The sequence below is a fragment of the Cetorhinus maximus genome, chromosome 23, assembly GCF_964194155.1.
Source record: "Cetorhinus maximus chromosome 23, sCetMax3.hap1.1, whole genome shotgun sequence".
Classification (NCBI taxonomy): Eukaryota; Metazoa; Chordata; class Chondrichthyes; order Lamniformes; family Cetorhinidae; genus Cetorhinus; species Cetorhinus maximus.
Genome location: NC_135901.1, coordinates 14,321,843 through 14,341,594, shown reverse-complemented (window position 1 = coordinate 14,341,594; position 19,752 = coordinate 14,321,843). Strand labels below are relative to the sequence as shown.

The following is a 19,752-nucleotide window of genomic DNA, read 5'->3' as shown; positions in this document are numbered from 1 at the left end:
ACCGATTAGTTCTCTGAAGACGATCAGCTTCTTCCGCTCCGGGGAGGGAGTGAGGGGAAGCACATCTCTTTATGAAGGTCACTATCCCAAGCGACCAACCCGACACTATTTCTCTTTCTTTGTCCATAACAAGCTTGAATTGTACCATGTTGCGGTCGCTATCAATAAAATGCTCCCCCACCACCACCTCAGCCACCTGTCCGGATTCATTCCCCAGAATTAGGTCCAGCACTGCGCCGTCCCTTGTTGGACCCTCTACATATTGACCTAAACAGCTCTCCTGTACACATTTCAAGAAATCCACTCCATCCAAGCCCTTAACACTCTGTCTATCCCAATTAATGTTGTGAAAGTTGAAATCACTTAATATAATTATCCTATTGTTATTGTTTTTACATACTTCCGCAATTTGCGCACATATTTGCTCCTCAATATCCCGCTGACTATCTGGGGGCCTATAAGAAACATCTAATAATGTGGTTGCCCCTTTTTTATTCCTAAACTCTACCCACAAATCTTCATTCGATGTCCTCTCCAAGATAGCATCTCTCCTCACTGCAGTAACAGACTCTTTAACTAATAATGCAACGCCTCCTCCTCTTTTGCCCTCACCCCTGTCTCGCCTGAAGATCCTATATCCCGGAATGTTGAGCTGCCAATCCTGACTCTCCCTCAACCACGTCTCAATGATGGCTACCAAATCAGAATTCCTCGTGTCAACCCTCGCCCTTAAGTCTTCTGTTTTACCTGTAATATTCCTGGCATTAAAGTAGAGGCCATCCAGCCTTGCCTTACTCCCTTGAAGCTTAATGCAGTGGTTCTCCCTCTGACTTGAATGTATTACTTATTCTGATGCGTGCCTATTCTTCTAACATTGTGTGTCCCCTCCCCCTGCCGAATTAGTTTAAAGTACTTCCAACAGCACTGGCAAACCCGCCCGCAAGGAGGTTAGTTCCGCTATGGTTCAGATGTAGACCATCCGGCTTGTAAAGGTCCACTTTCCCCAGAAACATTCCCAGTGTTCCAGGAATCTAAAACCCTCCCTCCTGCACGAACTCTTAAGCCACGTATTTATCTGCGCTATTCTCCTATTCCTGGTCTTGTTAGCACGTGGCACTGGGAGTAACCCAGAGATTACAACCTGAGAGATCCTGCTTTTTAGTCTACTGCCTAACTCCCTGATTTCTTGATGCAAGACATCGTCGCCCTTTCTACCTAAGTTATTGGTACCAACATGTACCATGACCTCTAATTTATCCCCCTCCCCTTTCAGGATGCCATGCAGGCGTTCAGTGACATTCCGGAGGCTGGCACCAGGGAGGCAACACACCGTCCTAGAGACACGTTGACGGCCACAATAGCGCCTATCTGTCCCCCTGACTATAGAATCCCCTATTACTATTGTTCATCCTCTCTTCCTCCCCTCCTGTACAGACAGGCTGCTTGTGGTGTCAGAAGCTTGGTTCTGTTTGCACTCCCTGGAGGAAGCAGCGCCTTCATCAGCCTCCAAAATGGAATACCAATTTGCGAACGGGACCCCAGGGGGCTCCTCAACTCCCTGCCTGTTGCTCTTGGATTACCTGGGACTACCCATTCCCTTCCTTCCTCAAGTCCCTTCAGCTGCTGTGTGACCACCTCTGTAAACGTGCTGTCCACGATGCTCTCAGACTCGCAGGTGCTCCACAGTGTCCCCAGCCGCCGTTTCAGCTCTGAAACCCAAGATTCCAGGAGCTGCAGCTGGACACAATTTCTGCACACATGCTGGTTCTGGGCACTGGAAATGTTGCCGGTTTCCTACATGGAGAACGAGGAGCACATGACGGCATTGAGCTCTCTTGCCATGTTATATCCCTTTAAATTAAACCTTTTAAATCAATTACCCTCGGGCCCTTCTTTCCTGATCCTCGTTACTACAGATTATACAAACTACAAACCACAAAAAGTCCTTAAACTACAAGCGATTAAAGTTGTAAATACATCCCGACCTTATCCACTACTTACCAGTCATTCCTTTCCCTTGTAGCCTCTACTGCTGCAGCAGGGCAAGGCCACACTCAGAAGATTTAATAAATTGGATAGCAAAGATAAAATGCAGAGAGCACCTCCTCCCCTCTGAGCCGAATTCGCACTGTTCCAAATTGCCAATAGCCACACACACTCTGGCTGTGTCTCCCTCAGGATGAGGTCTCTCCCCTGCTCTTGTGCAAGCACACTGTAGTGTGCTTTTAATTGTCTCTTTCTTAATTAGAGCTGAGATGAGCTGAGATGACTCACACTAGTTATGCTTCAAATACTAATCAACACCTATTAAGTCCCTAATCAGGCATCAGGTGATTGACAGATAACTGTCACACCGTCAGTTGCATCAGCTCTCTTACCAACCCTTTAACTAGACCACTGTAGTTACAAAAATTAAGAGAACTTAAAGAGAAGGACTTACCAGTTCAATTCCCACTGTGCACCAAATTGCCAGTACCCACACTGACTCTGGCCGTGCCTCACTCAGGATGAGGTCACTCACCTGTTCGTGTGCAAGCACCATGTTCAGGTTTTGTACAGTTCTCTCCATGCTCTGTATCACTGTGTGTCTGTAATCCCACCATGTTCAGGTTTTTGTACAGCTCTCTCCGTGCTCTGTATCACTGTGTGTCTGTAATCCCACCATGTTGAGGTTTTTGTACGGCTCTCTCCCTGCTCTGTTTCACTGTGCTGTGCGGCGACTCAGGTCACAGTAATACACAGCGGAGTCGCTCAGTTGTAGTTTGGAGATATCTAACCGGCTGATTTTCTCGGCAGAATCGATAGAAGCAGAAATTCTCCCCCCGGCAGCCTTTTCTTTATTCTCCTCTCCTGAAGTGTGTCTCTGAAGCAGATATTCCGGAGCCTGTCCTGGGGACTGACGATACCAGTGTACTGTGAACGGACAGAACCCTGAATATTCACATCTTAATGTAACGGTGTCACCGGCAGCAGAGGTTTGTTCAGGCGGATTCCTGGAAATTATGGAACTGGAATCTGGAGGATGTAGAATAAGAACATTTTATTTTTGTTCAACCACTGTTTGTCCAGGTGAATATGTCAATCGCGTGAATAGCTCTGCTTTTTGCAGTAATTTTACTTGCTGGAAGCCTGTTTGAACCGTGTTCACTCTTATGAAAATATGATCCAGTGGGGAAGGAGGTGATATCTTATTTTACATGGCGAACTCTTCCGATTAGGACTGCACTGTCTGAATTGGTGTTGGGTACAGGTTCCATTGTAACTTTCAAACGGGTAATGGATCTATACTGGAAATGTAAATACAAATATAGAGCTGTGGAGAAAATTCATGGGCAGTGGGAACAATTGAATTGCGCTTTTAAAGGGTCAGCGCCTACACGAGGGACCGAATGTCATCATTCCATGCCGTATGATTCCATTAATTATATTACATTCCCGTTTCTATTTTCCTTGGTGAGACACAAACACGAGGGTGTATTTTATGTTCAGCGAGGCTATCAGCTTCCAAAAAAAAACATGTTTGTTCGAGAGAAACGCAGCTGTGTTGCATGAACTGGGAACTGCCTCTTCTGGCTCTCTGACAATTTCAACGCTTTCCACTCAATGACTGATCCTCTCCCGGGTTCACTGGGTGGAGTTTTCTCTCAATTTTACATTATCGAGGAAGAAGAATGCGGAAGAGGAATGACTGTGCACAGCAAGATCCAACACAAACTGATGGGAATCATCAGCACCGATTGGGCAAAACCGAGAGTGAGCATCAGTGGTCAAAGGTCTATCATTTCCTGCGGTTTAAAACTACTCGGGAATTTCTATCTGCCTTCTGCGCAATTTCTCTATGTTCTATCAATAGTGTCCTATTTTCTCCAGTTCAGCTTGATTTGAAATATGTGCAATTAATTTCATTTTATTTCTTTAATTTCACGTTCCTTTTATTTCTTTGTGCTGTTTGCACTTTTTGCAATCGTGGTAACTTGGCCCAAAGTCTTTAAGTTGTCGACTGGGCTCAGTCTGTTCAATTTCCTCAGTGGTTTTACTGTTACTCACTGGGAACTGCCTCTTTCGGCTCTCTGACAATTTCAACGCTTTCCGCTCATTGACTGATCCTCTCCCGGGTTCACTGGGCGGAGTTTTCTCTCAATTTTACATTATGGAGGAAGAAGAATGAGGAAGAGGAATGGGTCATTCAGCCTGTGTATATAATCAATTCCAGCCTGACCCCACCCGAAATCTAATTGACCATTTCCACCCAGCTCCCTGTGTTGGTCTGTTCCGTTCTCCCTCCTGTATTTTCAAGTGTTCCACTAAATATATCAACACTATCTCCAACCACTCCCTGAGGCAGCAAGTTCCACAATCTGATCTGCCTTGGTTTCAATGCATTTGTCTTAAATGTTTTATTCGTTCTGTTAGTTACAGTCATATGTTAACGGCTATTGCTTTAGACTCAATTTGTCCAGCCTAAAACTGTTCACTATTGAAACGATTTCTATGGATATTCCCCGTGATTCTGTTTTCCAGACAAAAGAGACCCAGCCTGTTCAATCTTCCCAGAGAGATGTGGATTGTTGCTCATTTCTTTACTCAGGAGTGTAAGAAATCAAGGCAAAGAATCCAATCAATAGAAACAGGAGCCCCGATATCACCCTTCAAACCTGCTCAGCCATTCAGTAATATCCTGGCTGATTTACAACCACAACATCACATTCCCGCACTCTCCCCATTTCCCTGATACTTTTAGTATCCGAAAAACTGGCTAATATTCTCTTCAATGCACTCAGATTATGAACACCCACAGCTCTCTGAGTTACAGAATGCCACAGATTCACAACAATGGTTCTGCTGAAGATATTTTTTCCTTCTCAGATGACTCTTTATTCTGACGCTGTGACCCCGAGTTCTATACTACTCAGTCTGGGGAAACTCCGGCCCAAAATCTGCCCTGTCAAAGCCCTTCAGTATATTATATGTTTTCATGAGATCGCCTCTCATTCTTCTAAACTCTAGGAAATATAGACCGAGACGACTAAATCTCTTCCCATTCGACAATCCCTTCATTTCAGGATTCAGACTGATGAACCTTTGCTGCATTCCTTCCAATGCAGATTGATATCCCTTCTGTAAGGGGAACAAAACTTTACACAGCATTCCGGACTGGAGTCCATTTCAGTCCTTCCCTCCATAAACCTCCCCCAACACCGAGTCGGATTGTACTTTGAAATGCGCCCAGAAATCATCCAATCCTTCTCTCCCTTTCGATTATTTTTTTCTTGCTGGTTCTAAATGAGCATTCTCCTAGTTTGTGCTTGTTCCCTTATGTCCCTGTTCTCCTTTATAAGATTAATACATCATCCTCACACTCTCCCTACTCTGTGTTGTTTCAATTCACAGTAATCAGTGATACAGATAAATTACAGCAATCCCATCTCTCAAACATTTACATTCAATATAGAGAAGTGTCTGCAGTTCTAAACTTTCACATTTCGGTCTGAGGGTGGAAACGGAGGAAAGTGATTGGTTTTATGAGGACAATTGAAAGAAATGGCGGGGACAATGTCACTAATTTCAGTCACTGATTGTCCAATAATAAAATTCCACCTGGACCCACATCAGGGTGTCTTATATCTGAAGTCCCTTGTATCACTCTCCCGTTTTTCTCCCGGGTCAGTTATTGAACGAGCCGCTGCAGGTATCCGAATTGGCCGCAGTTAAGTTGAGTTTATTCACCCGGTGCCTCATTCGCATTGCGCGGCTCGGACTGCAATCTGCTGCCCAGGAGAGAGCTCTGTGACCCCGCTCCCGGGCTCTAAGGGACAGACAGAGCTCCCTCGGTCACAGTTAACACCGGGAGTGGAGTCCGGATTGTCGATAATCTCCGCTCATTAAAAGCGACTCAGAGTGTGAGAGTCCGTGATGTTGTTGTTGTCCCCGATGTGCCCGTTAAACCAATACTGGCCCAGATTCTGAGAACTCCCACATCCCACCTAAACTAAACTAATCTCAATAATAAAATGACGGTGAACATTACCCGGGACAGGCTGCAACCGGAGGGTTTTGGAGCTACTTACCGGCTGTGACAGTCACCACCGTCCCGGATCCATCCGGATATTTAGTCTCCCACCACAGTGACACCGCTCTCAGTCTTCCCGGTACAACAACCACCGACACCTCGACTTGCCGGGAAATCATCATCAGACAGTAGAAACTGCCCAATTATTCATTAGATTTAAATAAATAAACAATATTGAATGTTTCCAAGTCTCTGTCCAGTCAAAGTGTTCTTTGTGAGGCCCTGAGCTCTGAGTAAATGATCCCCGGAACGAGATATACGCTTCATATAAACCGAGAAAAATATCAAAGAAAGATAACTGGATGATGGAAATTACAATGAAATGTAACCAGATAACAGCGAAAATTACATCAACCCGACAATTCACTATCCGGGCCCGGAGAATTTATATTGTGATCGTGGTGAGGTATTTACTCAGGTCTCTCCCACTGTGACTTTCCCCATCCACCCACACAGTGTTACAAGTCAGTATAAAATCCCCCGCTTACTTGGTGAGATGTGGGGACATTAGTTAAACAGCGGGGACTGCGGTTCCCTGTTCCACCTGTAAGACCGGGGTCACATCTAGTGTTAGGGGTTTGTTACTGGGATCAGTTATTCTCAATCCCCATTCACTGACACCAATCTCAGGAAGACATCAGCATCCGCACACACTCGGCACTTATAAAACTCAAGATGTTAACGGCAATAATCTAATCTCATTATAAACTAGACTGTGGGGCAGACGGTGTGAGGCGGAACTGTGGGGGTTTAACTGCAGATTAACTCCGGTTTTTCATTTGTTTCTGTGATAATCTGCAGTGAGAGTTTTTGTATCGCGGGAAGCCGAGGCCCATCACTGTGTGTGTGTCATACTCAGCTTTACAGTAATAGGTGGCGGTGTCTTCAACTCTCACATCCCGAATTTCCAGCCAAAATGTCTTTTCTGCTTTATTCACCGACACAACAAATCTCCCCCCGCTGGAGATCCGCTCCCACTCTGTCCCGGTCTGGGTTTGTCTGAAGAAATACCCGCCCGTCAAAGGACGAGCGAATAAACCACCATAGAAAACACAGGTGATCGTGAGAGACTGACACTCCTTCCTGGTCACCGCTGCCGGGGTCTGCACCACTGACTGACTGAAAGAGCCTGGAAATTGAACAGAGAGAGATTAATGGACCCTTGGAGCCGAACTACAGAACTGGGTTAAAACCCCAGACAATGTCTGTAATTGGGATAGACTCGGGCAGCTTTATATTAAATCCACACAATGTCGCTTTGTTTGATCGGTACTCACAGGGTAAACAGACACACAGGGTGAAAACAAAGAGGATTCCCATTGTTCTGCTGCCTGGAGCTGAGGGTTTATATGACGGGGAGCTGGCGAATGCAGCCCTGGACTGCACTGGGAGACAGGACCTCAGAGCTGGACTAAATACTTTCGGGGATCGAGTTGATTTGCACAGTGAATTGTTGTAGTGTTGTTGAGATTATTGATGAGCCGCACGGTTCCCGGGTCGCTGGCAAAGTGTTGTGTGAATAAGAGACAGGTTTATAAAAGGAGGCTGCAATTTTCTGACTCTGCATTTGGATTGTGATCCGGATGTGAAAGCCCCTCCCACAATACTCTGATGTACAGGGGTGGGGGAGGGGGGAGCTTTTCTTTTTGCCAGTTGTGCTGCCGCCTTCCTTTCCCCACAGGAATGAACTGGGAGGTCGGTGCATGTGTTTGTGTTGGGTAGTGTTTGAGAGACGGCGCTCCCCGGACAGTCCCTGACCCTGACCAATAAAACCAGCGGTTCGATCTCAGCGGCCACTGGATGTAATGGTACCGGCAGGGTGCCGGGCAGAGGCCGGATTGGCTGGTTGCCTACTATGCTGAAGATACCAACCGGTACCACCAGGCGACTTACTGCTTCCAAAGACCTTCCAAACCGTCTCTTCGCTTTGGAAATCAGGATTTTCACGGTGAAATGCAGAGCGACTTATTATTGTACACAGCTGCACATTGAGAGGGATCAGGCCCAGGCCTGTACAAGAAACCCGAAACAAGCGCGTATGCAACGGTTTCCGCCATCGTGAAACACCAATGAATCTATTTCTCACAACAGCTCATAGCCTCATAGTCTTATTCTGTGCAGAAGAGGAAGGGTGCGGGAGGCGATGGCGTAGTTCCATTGCCACTTGGCTCATAATTCAGAGACCCTAGGCAATGCTCTGGTGTAGATTTCTGAAGATGTGTGTGAGTCTGTGTTTAATTCTGACAGCATCCAGAGGGTAGATTGCTAAAAGTGTGTGTGTGTGTGTGTGTGTGTGTGTGTTTGTGTGTGTGTGTGTGTGTAATTCTGATAGTGTTCAGCAGAGGGTAGATTGCTAAAATTGTCTCTGTGTGTGTGTAATTCTGATAGTGTCCAGCAGAGGGTAGATTGGTAAAGGTGTGTGAGTGTGTGTGTAATTCTGATAGTGTTCAGCAGAGGGTAGATTGTCAATGGTTTGTGAGTGTGTGTGTAATTCTGATAATATCCTGCAGATGGTCGATTGCCAAAGGTGTTTGTGAGTCTGTGTGTGATTCTGACACACACACACACACAGTCACAATCACAGATATATTCTCCCTCACACATATATGTACACACACATTCACTCTCTCACACACATTCCCTCTGACACACACGCTCACACAGATAAATTCTTTCTCAGTCATACGCGCACACAGACACACACACAGACACACAGACGCACAGTCACATTCACAAAGGTATATTCTCCCTCACACACATACACACACATTCTCTCTCTATCACACATACAAACACCATCAAACACAGTCACACACTCGCACACACATATTTTCTCTCTCACACACACGCGGGCACACTCACACAGATATATTTTCTTTCACACAAACGCAGACACACACAGATATATTCTATCTCATAAGCAGGTGCACACAAACCCTCACACACTCACATTCACACTCACAGATATATTGTGCCTCACACACACACACATTCTCTCTCTTACAGGGGCTAATTCTCTCTCTCCCTCGCACACACAGACAAACACACTCACACTCACACAGTTACACTCACAAACGTTTATTCTCCATCTCGTAAACATACATACACATCCTCTCTCTCCCTCTTTCTCTCTCTCACACACACGCCCGTTCAGAGGGCACACTCACACAGACATATGCTTTCTCACACACAAACACACATTCTCTCTCTCTTACGCAAACATACCCAGACAGATATATTCTTTCTCATACATAAACACACACACATTCACACTCACACAGATATATTCTCTCTCTGACACCAACAAACACACACACAAACACACACATTTTCTCCCTCTCTCGCACACAATCACACACACATATGCACACGAGCACACACATACACATATACATACCCTCAAACACACAACGTCACACTTACAGATATATTCTTCCTCTCTCTCTCTCTCTCACACACACACACGGATTCTCCCTTTCTCATCTCTCTCACTCACACACACACAAATACAGAATTGCACAGATATATTCTTTCTTTCACACACACAGACAAACACACACACAAAAATTCTCTCACACACACGCACCACACAAGCACGCACAGACACACAGTTATATTTTATCTCACACTCAAACACAAACATTCTTTCTCATACACAGGCACATAAGGATTTATACTTTCTCATACATAGACGCCCAAACCCACATTACCTCTCACACACAGTCACACTCACAGATATTTTCTCCCTCTCTCACACACACAAACATAATTATCTCTCTCTCTCATATACACACACTTGCAAAGATATATACTTTCTCAGACACTCAGAAACACACACATATACCATCACAAACAGTCACACTCACACAGATATATTCTCTCTTTCACACACACACACACACATACATATGCACATCTCTCTCTCTCTCTCACACACACAGGTATATTCATTCACTCACTCACTCATTCGCTCACTCACTCCCTCTCATACTCTGGCCCTCAATCACTCACATTTCACTTCTCTCTCCATTTCAAAGGCGGAGAAGTGATCTCCCTCCATTTTATAGATGGGAACGGAATCTCCCTCTATTTTAAAGAAGGAAAATGGATCTCCTTCCATTTTAAATAGGGGGAAGAGATTTCCCTCTATTTTAAAGACGGGGAAGTCATCTCCCTCCATTTTAAAGATGGAAAAGGGATCACCCTCCATTTCTCAGACTCGCTCACACTCTCACATTCCCACACAAACTCTTTCACACACACACGCTCACAAAAACAGTCACACAAAAATTCTGGTTCACGCTCTCTGACACACTCCCTCTCACTCTCACACTGTCCCTCACTCACTCACACTTCGCTTCTCCCTCCATTTCAATGATGTACCAGGGACCCCCCTCTATTTTAAAGATGGAGAAGGGATTTCCCTCAATTTTAACTATTGAGTAGGGATCCCCCTCTACTTTAAAGATGGAGAAGGGATCTCCCTCGATTTTCAGGATGGAGAACGAACCTCCCTCCATTTTAAAGGTGGAGAAGGGATCTCTTTCTATTTACCCATCTTGCTCAGTTTCCCCATCTCTCTCTCTCTCTCTCTCCCTATCTCTTTTGCTTCTTTTGACTGTCACTCTGACTCCCTCCCTCACCCCATCTTTTTTTCCAATCTCAACCCATCACTCACTCTCTCTCTCTGTCCCCATGTCTCTCTCTCACCCCATCCATTTTCTCTCTCTTATCCATCTGAATCTTTCCCTCTCGCTCCAACTCTTTTGCACTCTATCGCCCTGTCTCTCTCTCTCTTGCCCAGTCTCTCTCTCGCACCCCACCTCTTTATTTCTCTTGCCCAGTCTATCTGTCTCTCTCCTCCTCGACCCTTACATCCCTCTCACCCCGTCTCTCTCTGACACCCCAACACTCTATCGCTCTCTATCCCTCTCCCTCTCGCCCCATCATTTTCTCTCTCTCTCTCACTTTCTCTCTGTCTCTCTCTCTCTCTCTCGCTTTCTCCCCCCAACTACACCCCCCCTCCCCCCCCGTCTCTCTGTCACTCTCTGTTCCTCTCCCTCACCTCGTGTCTCGTGTGATCCTGGCTTCCTTACCATCTCCAATTTTAATTATTTCACCATTGGCCATGCCTTCAACTGCCTGGGCAACGACTCTGGAATTCCTTCCCTAAACATCGCCGTCTTAATACTTCCCTTTCCTCAATTGAGGCACTTGCTGAAATAAATGCCGTTTGACCAAACGTTTGGGCATTTGCCCCTAAACTCTCCTGTGACTCGGGGTTAAATTATTCATGACAAGGGCCCTGTGAAGCATCTTGGGACAATACTGATCGAGGCGCGACCTATGTACAATGGCTGACCAACTAAACACACACGTTGGTTCTGTCTTCACAAAGGAGGACACAAATCACAGAAATGTTGGGGAACGCATGGTTTAGTGAGAGGGAGTGACTGAATGAAATCAGTGTTAGTAGGGAAATGGTGTTGGATATTCTGCAGCTCTCTGAGACACAGAGACGTCCCTGGGATTCTGGAGCAGCAGCAATGTGGCTCTCCCTTATCGCTGTGGTCTGGGGGACATTCATTGTGGGTAAGAAGATGAAACATTTATAAAATTAATCTTAATTTCTGCATGAACCAATGTGAAAAGCAGAGAGTGGATGATATCCTTTTATCGACCCGTTGTTGGACCACATTTACAGTGTTACCAAAAGCAGATAAAAGACCAGAAGAAATTGCGGGGAAGATATTTACCAGGGCGAGGCCAGAATTGAGGGGGCAACATCGAGGAGAAATAATTGGAGAGTGTGGGGTTGCTCTCCCCAGTTAGGTGTGGTCCGAGGAACAAGCTGAGAAAGATCTGTAAATGGATGAAGGGGTTTGATAGGATTGAAATGGAAAATCTTTCCACATGTCACGGATTATAAAGCAGCGGGGCACAAATACAAGAGTGGGAAAAATATCCAATGGGGAATTCAGGAGAGGGTTGTCCCCAGGGAATGCTTAGAATGTTGAATTCACCTTCACAAAGAGGGTTTCGGGCGAATAGTGTCCTTGATATAATTGGACAGGTGATGGGGGAATGAAGCGGAGGACATGTTGGGAGACTGAATGAAGGGTGATGGAAGGCGCTCCTGACGATTGTAAACACCCACAGATACCAGTTGTGCCCAATAACCTGTTCTCTTGTCCCAATGATGCTCGTTCATTCCAGTTGAAGGTTTGAATCGCTGATTCCCGCTTTCTTTAACCTTGTGTTCCAGGTCTGAGCGATGGAGATTCTGTTACGCATCGGGAATCCTCACTCACACAGACAGAGGGAGAATATGTCCCTCTAACCTGCACCTATACCGGCCATGGTTATTACTTATTCTGAGTCTCACAATGTTGGGAACCGACTGACAGCCTCGAGCAGTAACTGCTGCAGCTTCCTGGCTCACAGCTGCTGTCTGCTGAGGGCTGTTTATCACAGCGGGTATCACACACTGATAACTCCAATCCCATTGTATTGTCTGACTGTCTGTAATGACCATGTGGAAATGACTGTCATATTCGTTGATTGTATTGAAGCACTTGGTGATCCCTGCGTAAAAGTTGAATCTGATTGCACTTTTTTTGATGGCCATTCAGGAATGTTTTGCAATGTTCTCTCAGATATATTTTATGAATAAAGTGTATTTTTCACAAACAAAAGAAGTTCAGACACTGACATGTGAATACATTCCTGGCTGGGCAAAGTTAAACAAGCACAATCCACCTAAAGAGCATCTGAAATCGTTCCCTTTGAATGCTGACCCTCTCCCTGATGATTCCATTAACGTTGTGGGGGCTGAACTGGCTCCTCGCCAGTTCCCATTTCCCCAGAACAATCTCCAGCCCCTTTCCTGGAACCATTTCCACCAGTTTAGCGCTGCTTCATAGACAAGAGGACAAGGAATAATTGCTCTGGTGCATCAGCCTGCAGTGCAAACAGGAGTACGCCAAGTGGAGAAGGTGGTAATAATTATGTGAACCTGATTAAAAAGTTCATACATCTTAAAGGCACTTGGACATTTTGAAACACCGCATGTGCAATCTCAGCAGTTACTGAGGGTTTGCCGCCACCTGGCGGCATGAATCAGAATTGTCCCTGTCATTGTTACCTTCAGTTCAGAAAGCTGGTGTTTCGGAATGTTGTTCCGAAAGCAGTTTCGTGGTCTTTGACCCCTTGGCTGACTCCACGCTTATTCAGTTAAGTTGAGGGAACACCCGGTCTATAACAAGACTTTGTTTTAAAAGTTCCTAGTTGGGCTGGAAGTCCAATCATTGCGCTTCCGGGTTCTGCCCTGGTCCTCAGTATAAAGAGGGGCGCCCTTGTTTAAGTCGCTATTGTACCTTTTGCTCACAGAGAAGGTGCAGATGGATGTCCGAATAGGATTCGTCATCTTCAGTCTAACTAACTGCGGTCTTCTCAGGTGAGTTACACTTCGGATTCTCACCGATTAACTTCCAAGGAATCCTTCTACATTTCCACATGGATTATTGGATTGACTTGAAACAGAAATATTAATATTACATAGAGGTGGAGTTGATTCAATTATTGGAATGGTAAAAGATGCCGAAACGTGAAATCAATCTCTCTCTCTCTCTCTCCCTCTCTCCACAGATGCTGCCGGACCTGCCCAGTCTCTCCTGCATTTTCTGTTCTCTTTATTTCTGGTTTCCAGCATCTGAAGCATTTTGATTTGGGCTAGGTGAATCTTCAGAGTCCTCAACGCCCGAGGGCTGTGCAGGCAGAGCCATTGAATATATCCAAGCGGGAGTTAGACTGATTGGTGACTGGTATGGAAATTGGGAGTCCTGGGAGCAGGGAATATAGTGGTGATGAGGATCAATCAGATTAGCCCCTGCCCTGGGTCAATGACAGAGGAGGCTCTAGTGGACCCGATGGTCAACTCCCACTCCTCCTATTTCTGGCTGACGCTCACATGTTAAACATCCAGTGAACTCACCGCAGGCGCACCGAGGCTGCAGCGTTTTCTGTTCCCACCATAAACTCTGCCAATCCGCCAAGGCTCCTTCGATAGCCCTTCCAATTCATGACCTCCGTCACCTGTGAGGATAAGGGCAGAGGGTGCATGGGAGCGACACCATTTCCAATTCACCCCAACCCCAGAGACACACACTATCCAGATTGGGGCATGTTGTCTCCGGATCTGAATCCTGGAACTCCCTCCGTGCCTGCACTGTGTGGGGGTAGCCTGGGCCACACGGGGCTGCAGCGGCTGAAGGGCATCTTTGGCCGGAGGAGGAAAAGGGTCCAGCAGTAAATGCCAGCCTTACCGCCCGCCAATAAACAATGAACTACAAATGCCAACGCCCCTTGGCTGAGCGGGCGATTGTCTGTTGACATTTACCATCGATCCTTTCCTGCAATGTGAGTGTGAGGGTGAAAGGCAGCATTTGTTGCCCATCTCTAATTGCCTCTTTTGCCCTGACTCGCTTGCTAGACTATTTGGCAAGGGCCGCTAAGAGTCAACCACATTGCTGGGAGCCTGGAGATACATGTTAGGCCAGACTGGGTGAAGATGGCAGATTTCCTTCACTCCCTCAAAGGAAGTGAGTGAATCAGATGGGGTTTTTATTTTGATGACAGTTGGTGATGATTATCATGGGTCACCCTCAGCTTTATATTCAAGGTTGATGAATTGAATTTAATTTGAAATGAATTGCATTTTAGGCCCACATCCCCGCAGCTGGAGTTACTCGTTTGCTGACATGACCAGTGCCCCATTGCTACCCCTATTTTACCGTTCAGAGTGCCTGAGCCTCAACTAAATGCTTTCTTCCCTGTCCCTCAGGCGGTGTCGCTGAATCCTCGTTCCTTGAACAGCCGGAGGCAGAGGTGACCGTTGAGCAGGGTGGTACGGTGACCATAAGCTGCTCCTACACAGAGGTGGAGAGGGTCTGCCTGTTCTGGTACCGGGAAGCCCTGCCCTGGGGCCGCCAGTACATCCTGATACGCTGCACCGACGGCTTCAGCGAAAGCGCCGCGTTCGCCAGGCACCGCTTCGCCTCGGCTCTGAGCTGAACCTACAGAGTTTTCAGATTAAAGGTTTCGCAGGTGACAGCTGAGGATGGCAGAGAATACTTCTGCGTCTAAAGCCCGCGCAAACACACACTGGGGCCATGAGGGCAACCACCCGTACATAAACTGCGGCTGCTCCCAGGCCGTGAGAGAATCGGGCTCCCGGCATTGCGGGGTCCAATTTCCCGGTGTCAGTGTGCAGGCCGACGGAGAAGCGTGGCATCGGGACGTGGAGAGACAGGCAGACAGATAGACAGATAGTTGGGTAAATAAATCGACAGATTGATAGATAGTTAGATAGATCGATAGATAGATAGATAGATAGATAGATAGATAGATAGAAAGATAGATAAATAGATAGATAGATCGATAGATAGATAGATAGATAGATAGATAGATAGATAGATAGATAGATAGATAGATAGATAGATAGATAGATAGATAGATAGATAGATAGATAGATAGAAAGATAGATAGATAGATAGATAGATAGATAGATAGATAGATAGATAGATAGATAGATAGATAGATAGATAGATAGATAGATAGATAGATAGATAGATAGATAGATAGATAGATAGATAGATAGATAGATAGATAGATAGATAGACAGATAGATAGATAGACAGATAGATAGATAGACAGATAGATAGATAGACAGATAGATAGATAGACAGATAGATAGATAGACAGATAGATAGATAGACAGATAGACAGGTAGATAGATAGACAGAGAGATAGATAGACAGAGAGATAGATAGACAGAGAGATAGATCGACAGAGAGATAGATCGACAGAGAGATAGATAGACAGAGAGATAGAGAGACAGAGAGATAGAGAGATAGATAGATAGATAGATAGATAGATAGATAGATAGATAGATAGATAGATAGATAGATAGATAGATAGATAGATAGATAGATAGATAGATAGATAGATAGATAGATAGATAGATAGATAGATAGATAGATAGATAGATAGATAGATAGATAGATAGATAGATAGATAGATAGATAGATAGATAGATAGATAGATAGATAGATAGATAGATAGATAGATAGATAGATAGATAGATAGATAGATAGATAGATAGATAGATAGATAGATAGATAGATAGATAGATAGATAGATAGATAGATAGATAGATAGATAGATAGATAGATAGATAGATAGACAGATAGATAGACAGAGAGATAGCGAGATAGATAGACAGAGAGATAGCGAGATAGACAGAGAGATAGATAGACAGAGAGATAGATAGACAGAGAGATAGATAGACAGAGAGATAGATAGACAGAGAGATAGATAGACAGAGAGATAGATAGACAGATAGATAGATAGATAGATAGATAGATAGATAGATAGATAGATAGATAGATAGATAGATAGATAGATAGATAGATAGATAGATAGATAGATAGATAGATAGATAGATAGATAGATAGATAGATAGATAGATAGATAGATAGATAGATAGATAGATAGATAGATAGATAGATAGATAGATAGATAGATAGATAGATAGATAGATAGATAGATAGATAGATAGATAGATAGATAGATAGATAGATAGATAGATAGATAGATAGATAGATAGATAGATAGATAGATAGATAGATAGATAGATAGATAGATAGATAGATAGATAGATAGATAGATAGATAGATAGATAGAGAGACAGAGAGACATGCTGATAGGCTCGTACATTAAAAGACGAATCAGAGATGTCTTAACTGGACAGAGACGGAAACACAGGAGATGGACAGAGAAATAGGCAGAAGGATACAGCACCTGTTGAACAGACAGAGAGATATATCCAAAAGCGCGGTGACCACAGGTGCCACTGGATGTGCCACTAGACTTTCACCGCTGCTTCCCCTACACCAAGCAGTTCCTGCAGACACAACGTACTCTGGATTTCTGATGGTTTTGGGATTATTCCAGCCTCGCTCCCGGGTCACATTCCCACCGACCACTTCCAATTGTTTCCGTCCTTACCCGAAAAGGGCAGGGCTGGTGTGGGGTGGGGGGCGACGCCGTGTGGGAGGGAGGGGGGGGGGGGGGGGGTGGTGGGGGGGGGGGGGGGAGAAGGGAGATTCAGATGGGGGAAAATGGGCGGAGAGGATGGAATAGTGGGGCAGAATGGACTGCTCCTAGCCGCCGAGTGTCCAGAATGTCTCCCCTTGGCTCACAACAACAGAGTCAGGAGTGAACATTTGGCGCTCAGTGTTCTCCCAAGCGGAATACAAGTGCAGCACCCGCTAGCTGAGCCCATGTAACGCCATTGGGGCGGTCAGAATGGCCGCGAATGGAGGAGATTCCGTCGCAACGTTTGGCACAATCCTCTCCCCGTCCCCATCACAGCTCGACGCAGGCTTTCTGCAGGACCGAAATGTCCTTGCAGTACCCAATTCGGAGCGGCAGGTGGAGATGTTGCCCAGGGATTTAACTCTCCTCGAGTCCGAGCAAATAAATTTAACGAGCAAAGGTCAGGGGCAAAATTGAAAAGCAGCCACTTAAAGGGAAACAGCAGAAAAGAAAGTCAAAGCCTAAAGGTAACTTACGACGGTGAAAACAAACATGATTCAGAGGGTCAATAAAACACTCAAGTAACATTTTACACGTTAATAGCCCTTCATGAGACTTCATTAGTGAATGCGCCTTGTCATGTGTGTAACAATTAAATACTTGGCATCTTATAAGCAAATATATATCATGGTCTTGCAAAGACTGGATCCGCTCTTGTAAGGACTGAATCCGCTATTGCAGAAGAGTCGATCCGCTCTAGCAAAAGACTGGATCCGCTCTTGCAAATTTACTGGATCCGCTCCTGCAAAGACTGGATCCGCTCTTGCAAGGACTGGATCCTCTATTGCAGAAGAGTCGATCCGCTCTTGCAAAATGCTCGATCCGTTCTTGAAAAGACTGGTTCCGCTCCTGCAAAGTCTGGATCCGCTCTTGCAAAGACTAGATTCGTTTTTCCAAAAGACAGGATCCGCTCTTGCAAAAGACAGGATCCGCTATTGAAAAGACTGGATCCGCTCTTGCAAAAGGCTGGATGCGCTCTTGGAAGGTCTGGATCCGCTCTTGCAAAAGGCTGGATCCGCTCTTGGAAAGACTGGATCCGCTCTTGCAAAGACTGGATCCGATCATGCAAAGACTCGATCCGCTTTTCCAAAAGACTCGATCCGCTTTTCCAAAAGACTGGATCCGCTCTTGCAAAAGAATAAATCCGCTCTTGCAAAGACTGGATCCGATTTTGTAAAGACTCGATCCGCTTTTCCAAAAGACTCGATCCGCTCTTGCAAATGACTGGATCCGCTCTTGCAAAAGAATAAATCCGCTCTTGCAACGATTCGATCCGCTCTTGCAAAGACTGGATCCGCTCTGGCAAAAGACTGGATCCGCTCTTCCAAAGGCTGGAACGTGTTTTGGAAAGACAGTGACCGCTCTTGCTGAGCCTGTGGGTGAGTTGCAAATTTTGGCTATTCGTTGCCATGCCCGGCTCCGCTCTTGAGCAGACTCGGTATCTCACTGCGGCACAAGAGGGTCCGAATGCAAAGGACAGACTTGCGGATTGCTAACTCTGGGTGTTGTTTCGCAATTTCCGGAATCGTCACAATATGTGGGTTTGTGTGTGTGTGTGTTTATTTGTATTCACTTTATGCAATTGCCAAGTTATCTTGCTGCAACCTCTTGGTTTGTTGTCGCGGGGGCTGGAGCGTGAGACACAATGCCTCCTGTATCCAGAAAACAGCTGGCAGGACAGAGAATGCTTCGACTCAACAGGAGTAAAGCCGGAGACCGAGAGAGATGGATAGAGAGAAAATCAGGGACAGGCATCATGAGGTAAGAGAGGAAGAGACAAAGGCACTCATGAAAAGAGAGAGATAGAGAGAAAGAGAGAGCGAGAGAGAAAGAGAGAAATTGAAAGATTTTGGGCCAGAGAGGAAGTGAGATAGAAACAAACTTGAGAGAGAGAGATAAAGAGAGAGAGAGTGAAAGAGAGAGGGTGAGAAAGTGAAAGGTTTAGGGACAGAGAAGAAGGGAGACAGAGACAAACTTGACAAAGAGAGATCAAGAGAGAGAGAGAGAGAAAGAGAGAGGGAGAGAAAGTGAAAGGTTTAGGGAGATAGAGGAAGGAAGACAGAGACAACCTTGACAAAGAGAGATAAAGAGAGAGAGAGAGAAAGAGAGAGGGAGAGAAAGTGAAAGGTTTAGGGACAGAGAGGAAGGGAGACAGAGACCAACAGGAGGTAGAGAGAGTGAAAGAAAGTGAAAGATATAGGAAGATACATCATGAGTAAGGGAGGAAGAGAGACACAGACAAGAATGAGAGAGAGAGATAGAAAGCGAAGGATATGATCAGCGCTGGAACTTGCAGGAGTCTCTGAGCTGCCCAGTTCCAAAGTCTCACCACAACCTGAATGAAGAAATGTCTTCTCAGCAGATCCAAAATGACCCAGCTTAGTCCCGGGGCATTAGCCCTCTATTCTAGGTACCCCAGCCAAGTGCAGTGTGTGGGGGGGGTGGGGGGAGGTGTTATAATAGTAAATAAAACTTCTCAGTATCTACCATGTTGATCCCCTCCAGGTGTGGGCTCGATAAGGTAG

General features: G+C 45.5%; 2 protein-coding genes across 2 annotated transcripts in view; one reads left to right on the top strand and one right to left on the bottom strand.

The window, feature by feature from the left end:
- Nucleotides 1-19,752, top strand: part of LOC144697833 (uncharacterized) — a 166,912-nt gene that overhangs the window by 51,651 nt on the left and 95,509 nt on the right. The window lies entirely within an intron of this gene.
- On the bottom strand, nt 2,702-12,430 carry LOC144698391 (uncharacterized). Its single transcript, XM_078570340.1, has 5 exons — nt 12,412-12,430; nt 7,943-8,080; nt 6,926-7,199; nt 6,069-6,142; nt 2,702-3,015 (listed from the first exon to the last, which is right to left on the bottom strand). Exons 1-5 carry the CDS (start codon nt 12,428-12,430, stop codon nt 2,702-2,704), a joined length of 819 nt encoding a protein of 272 aa, XP_078426466.1.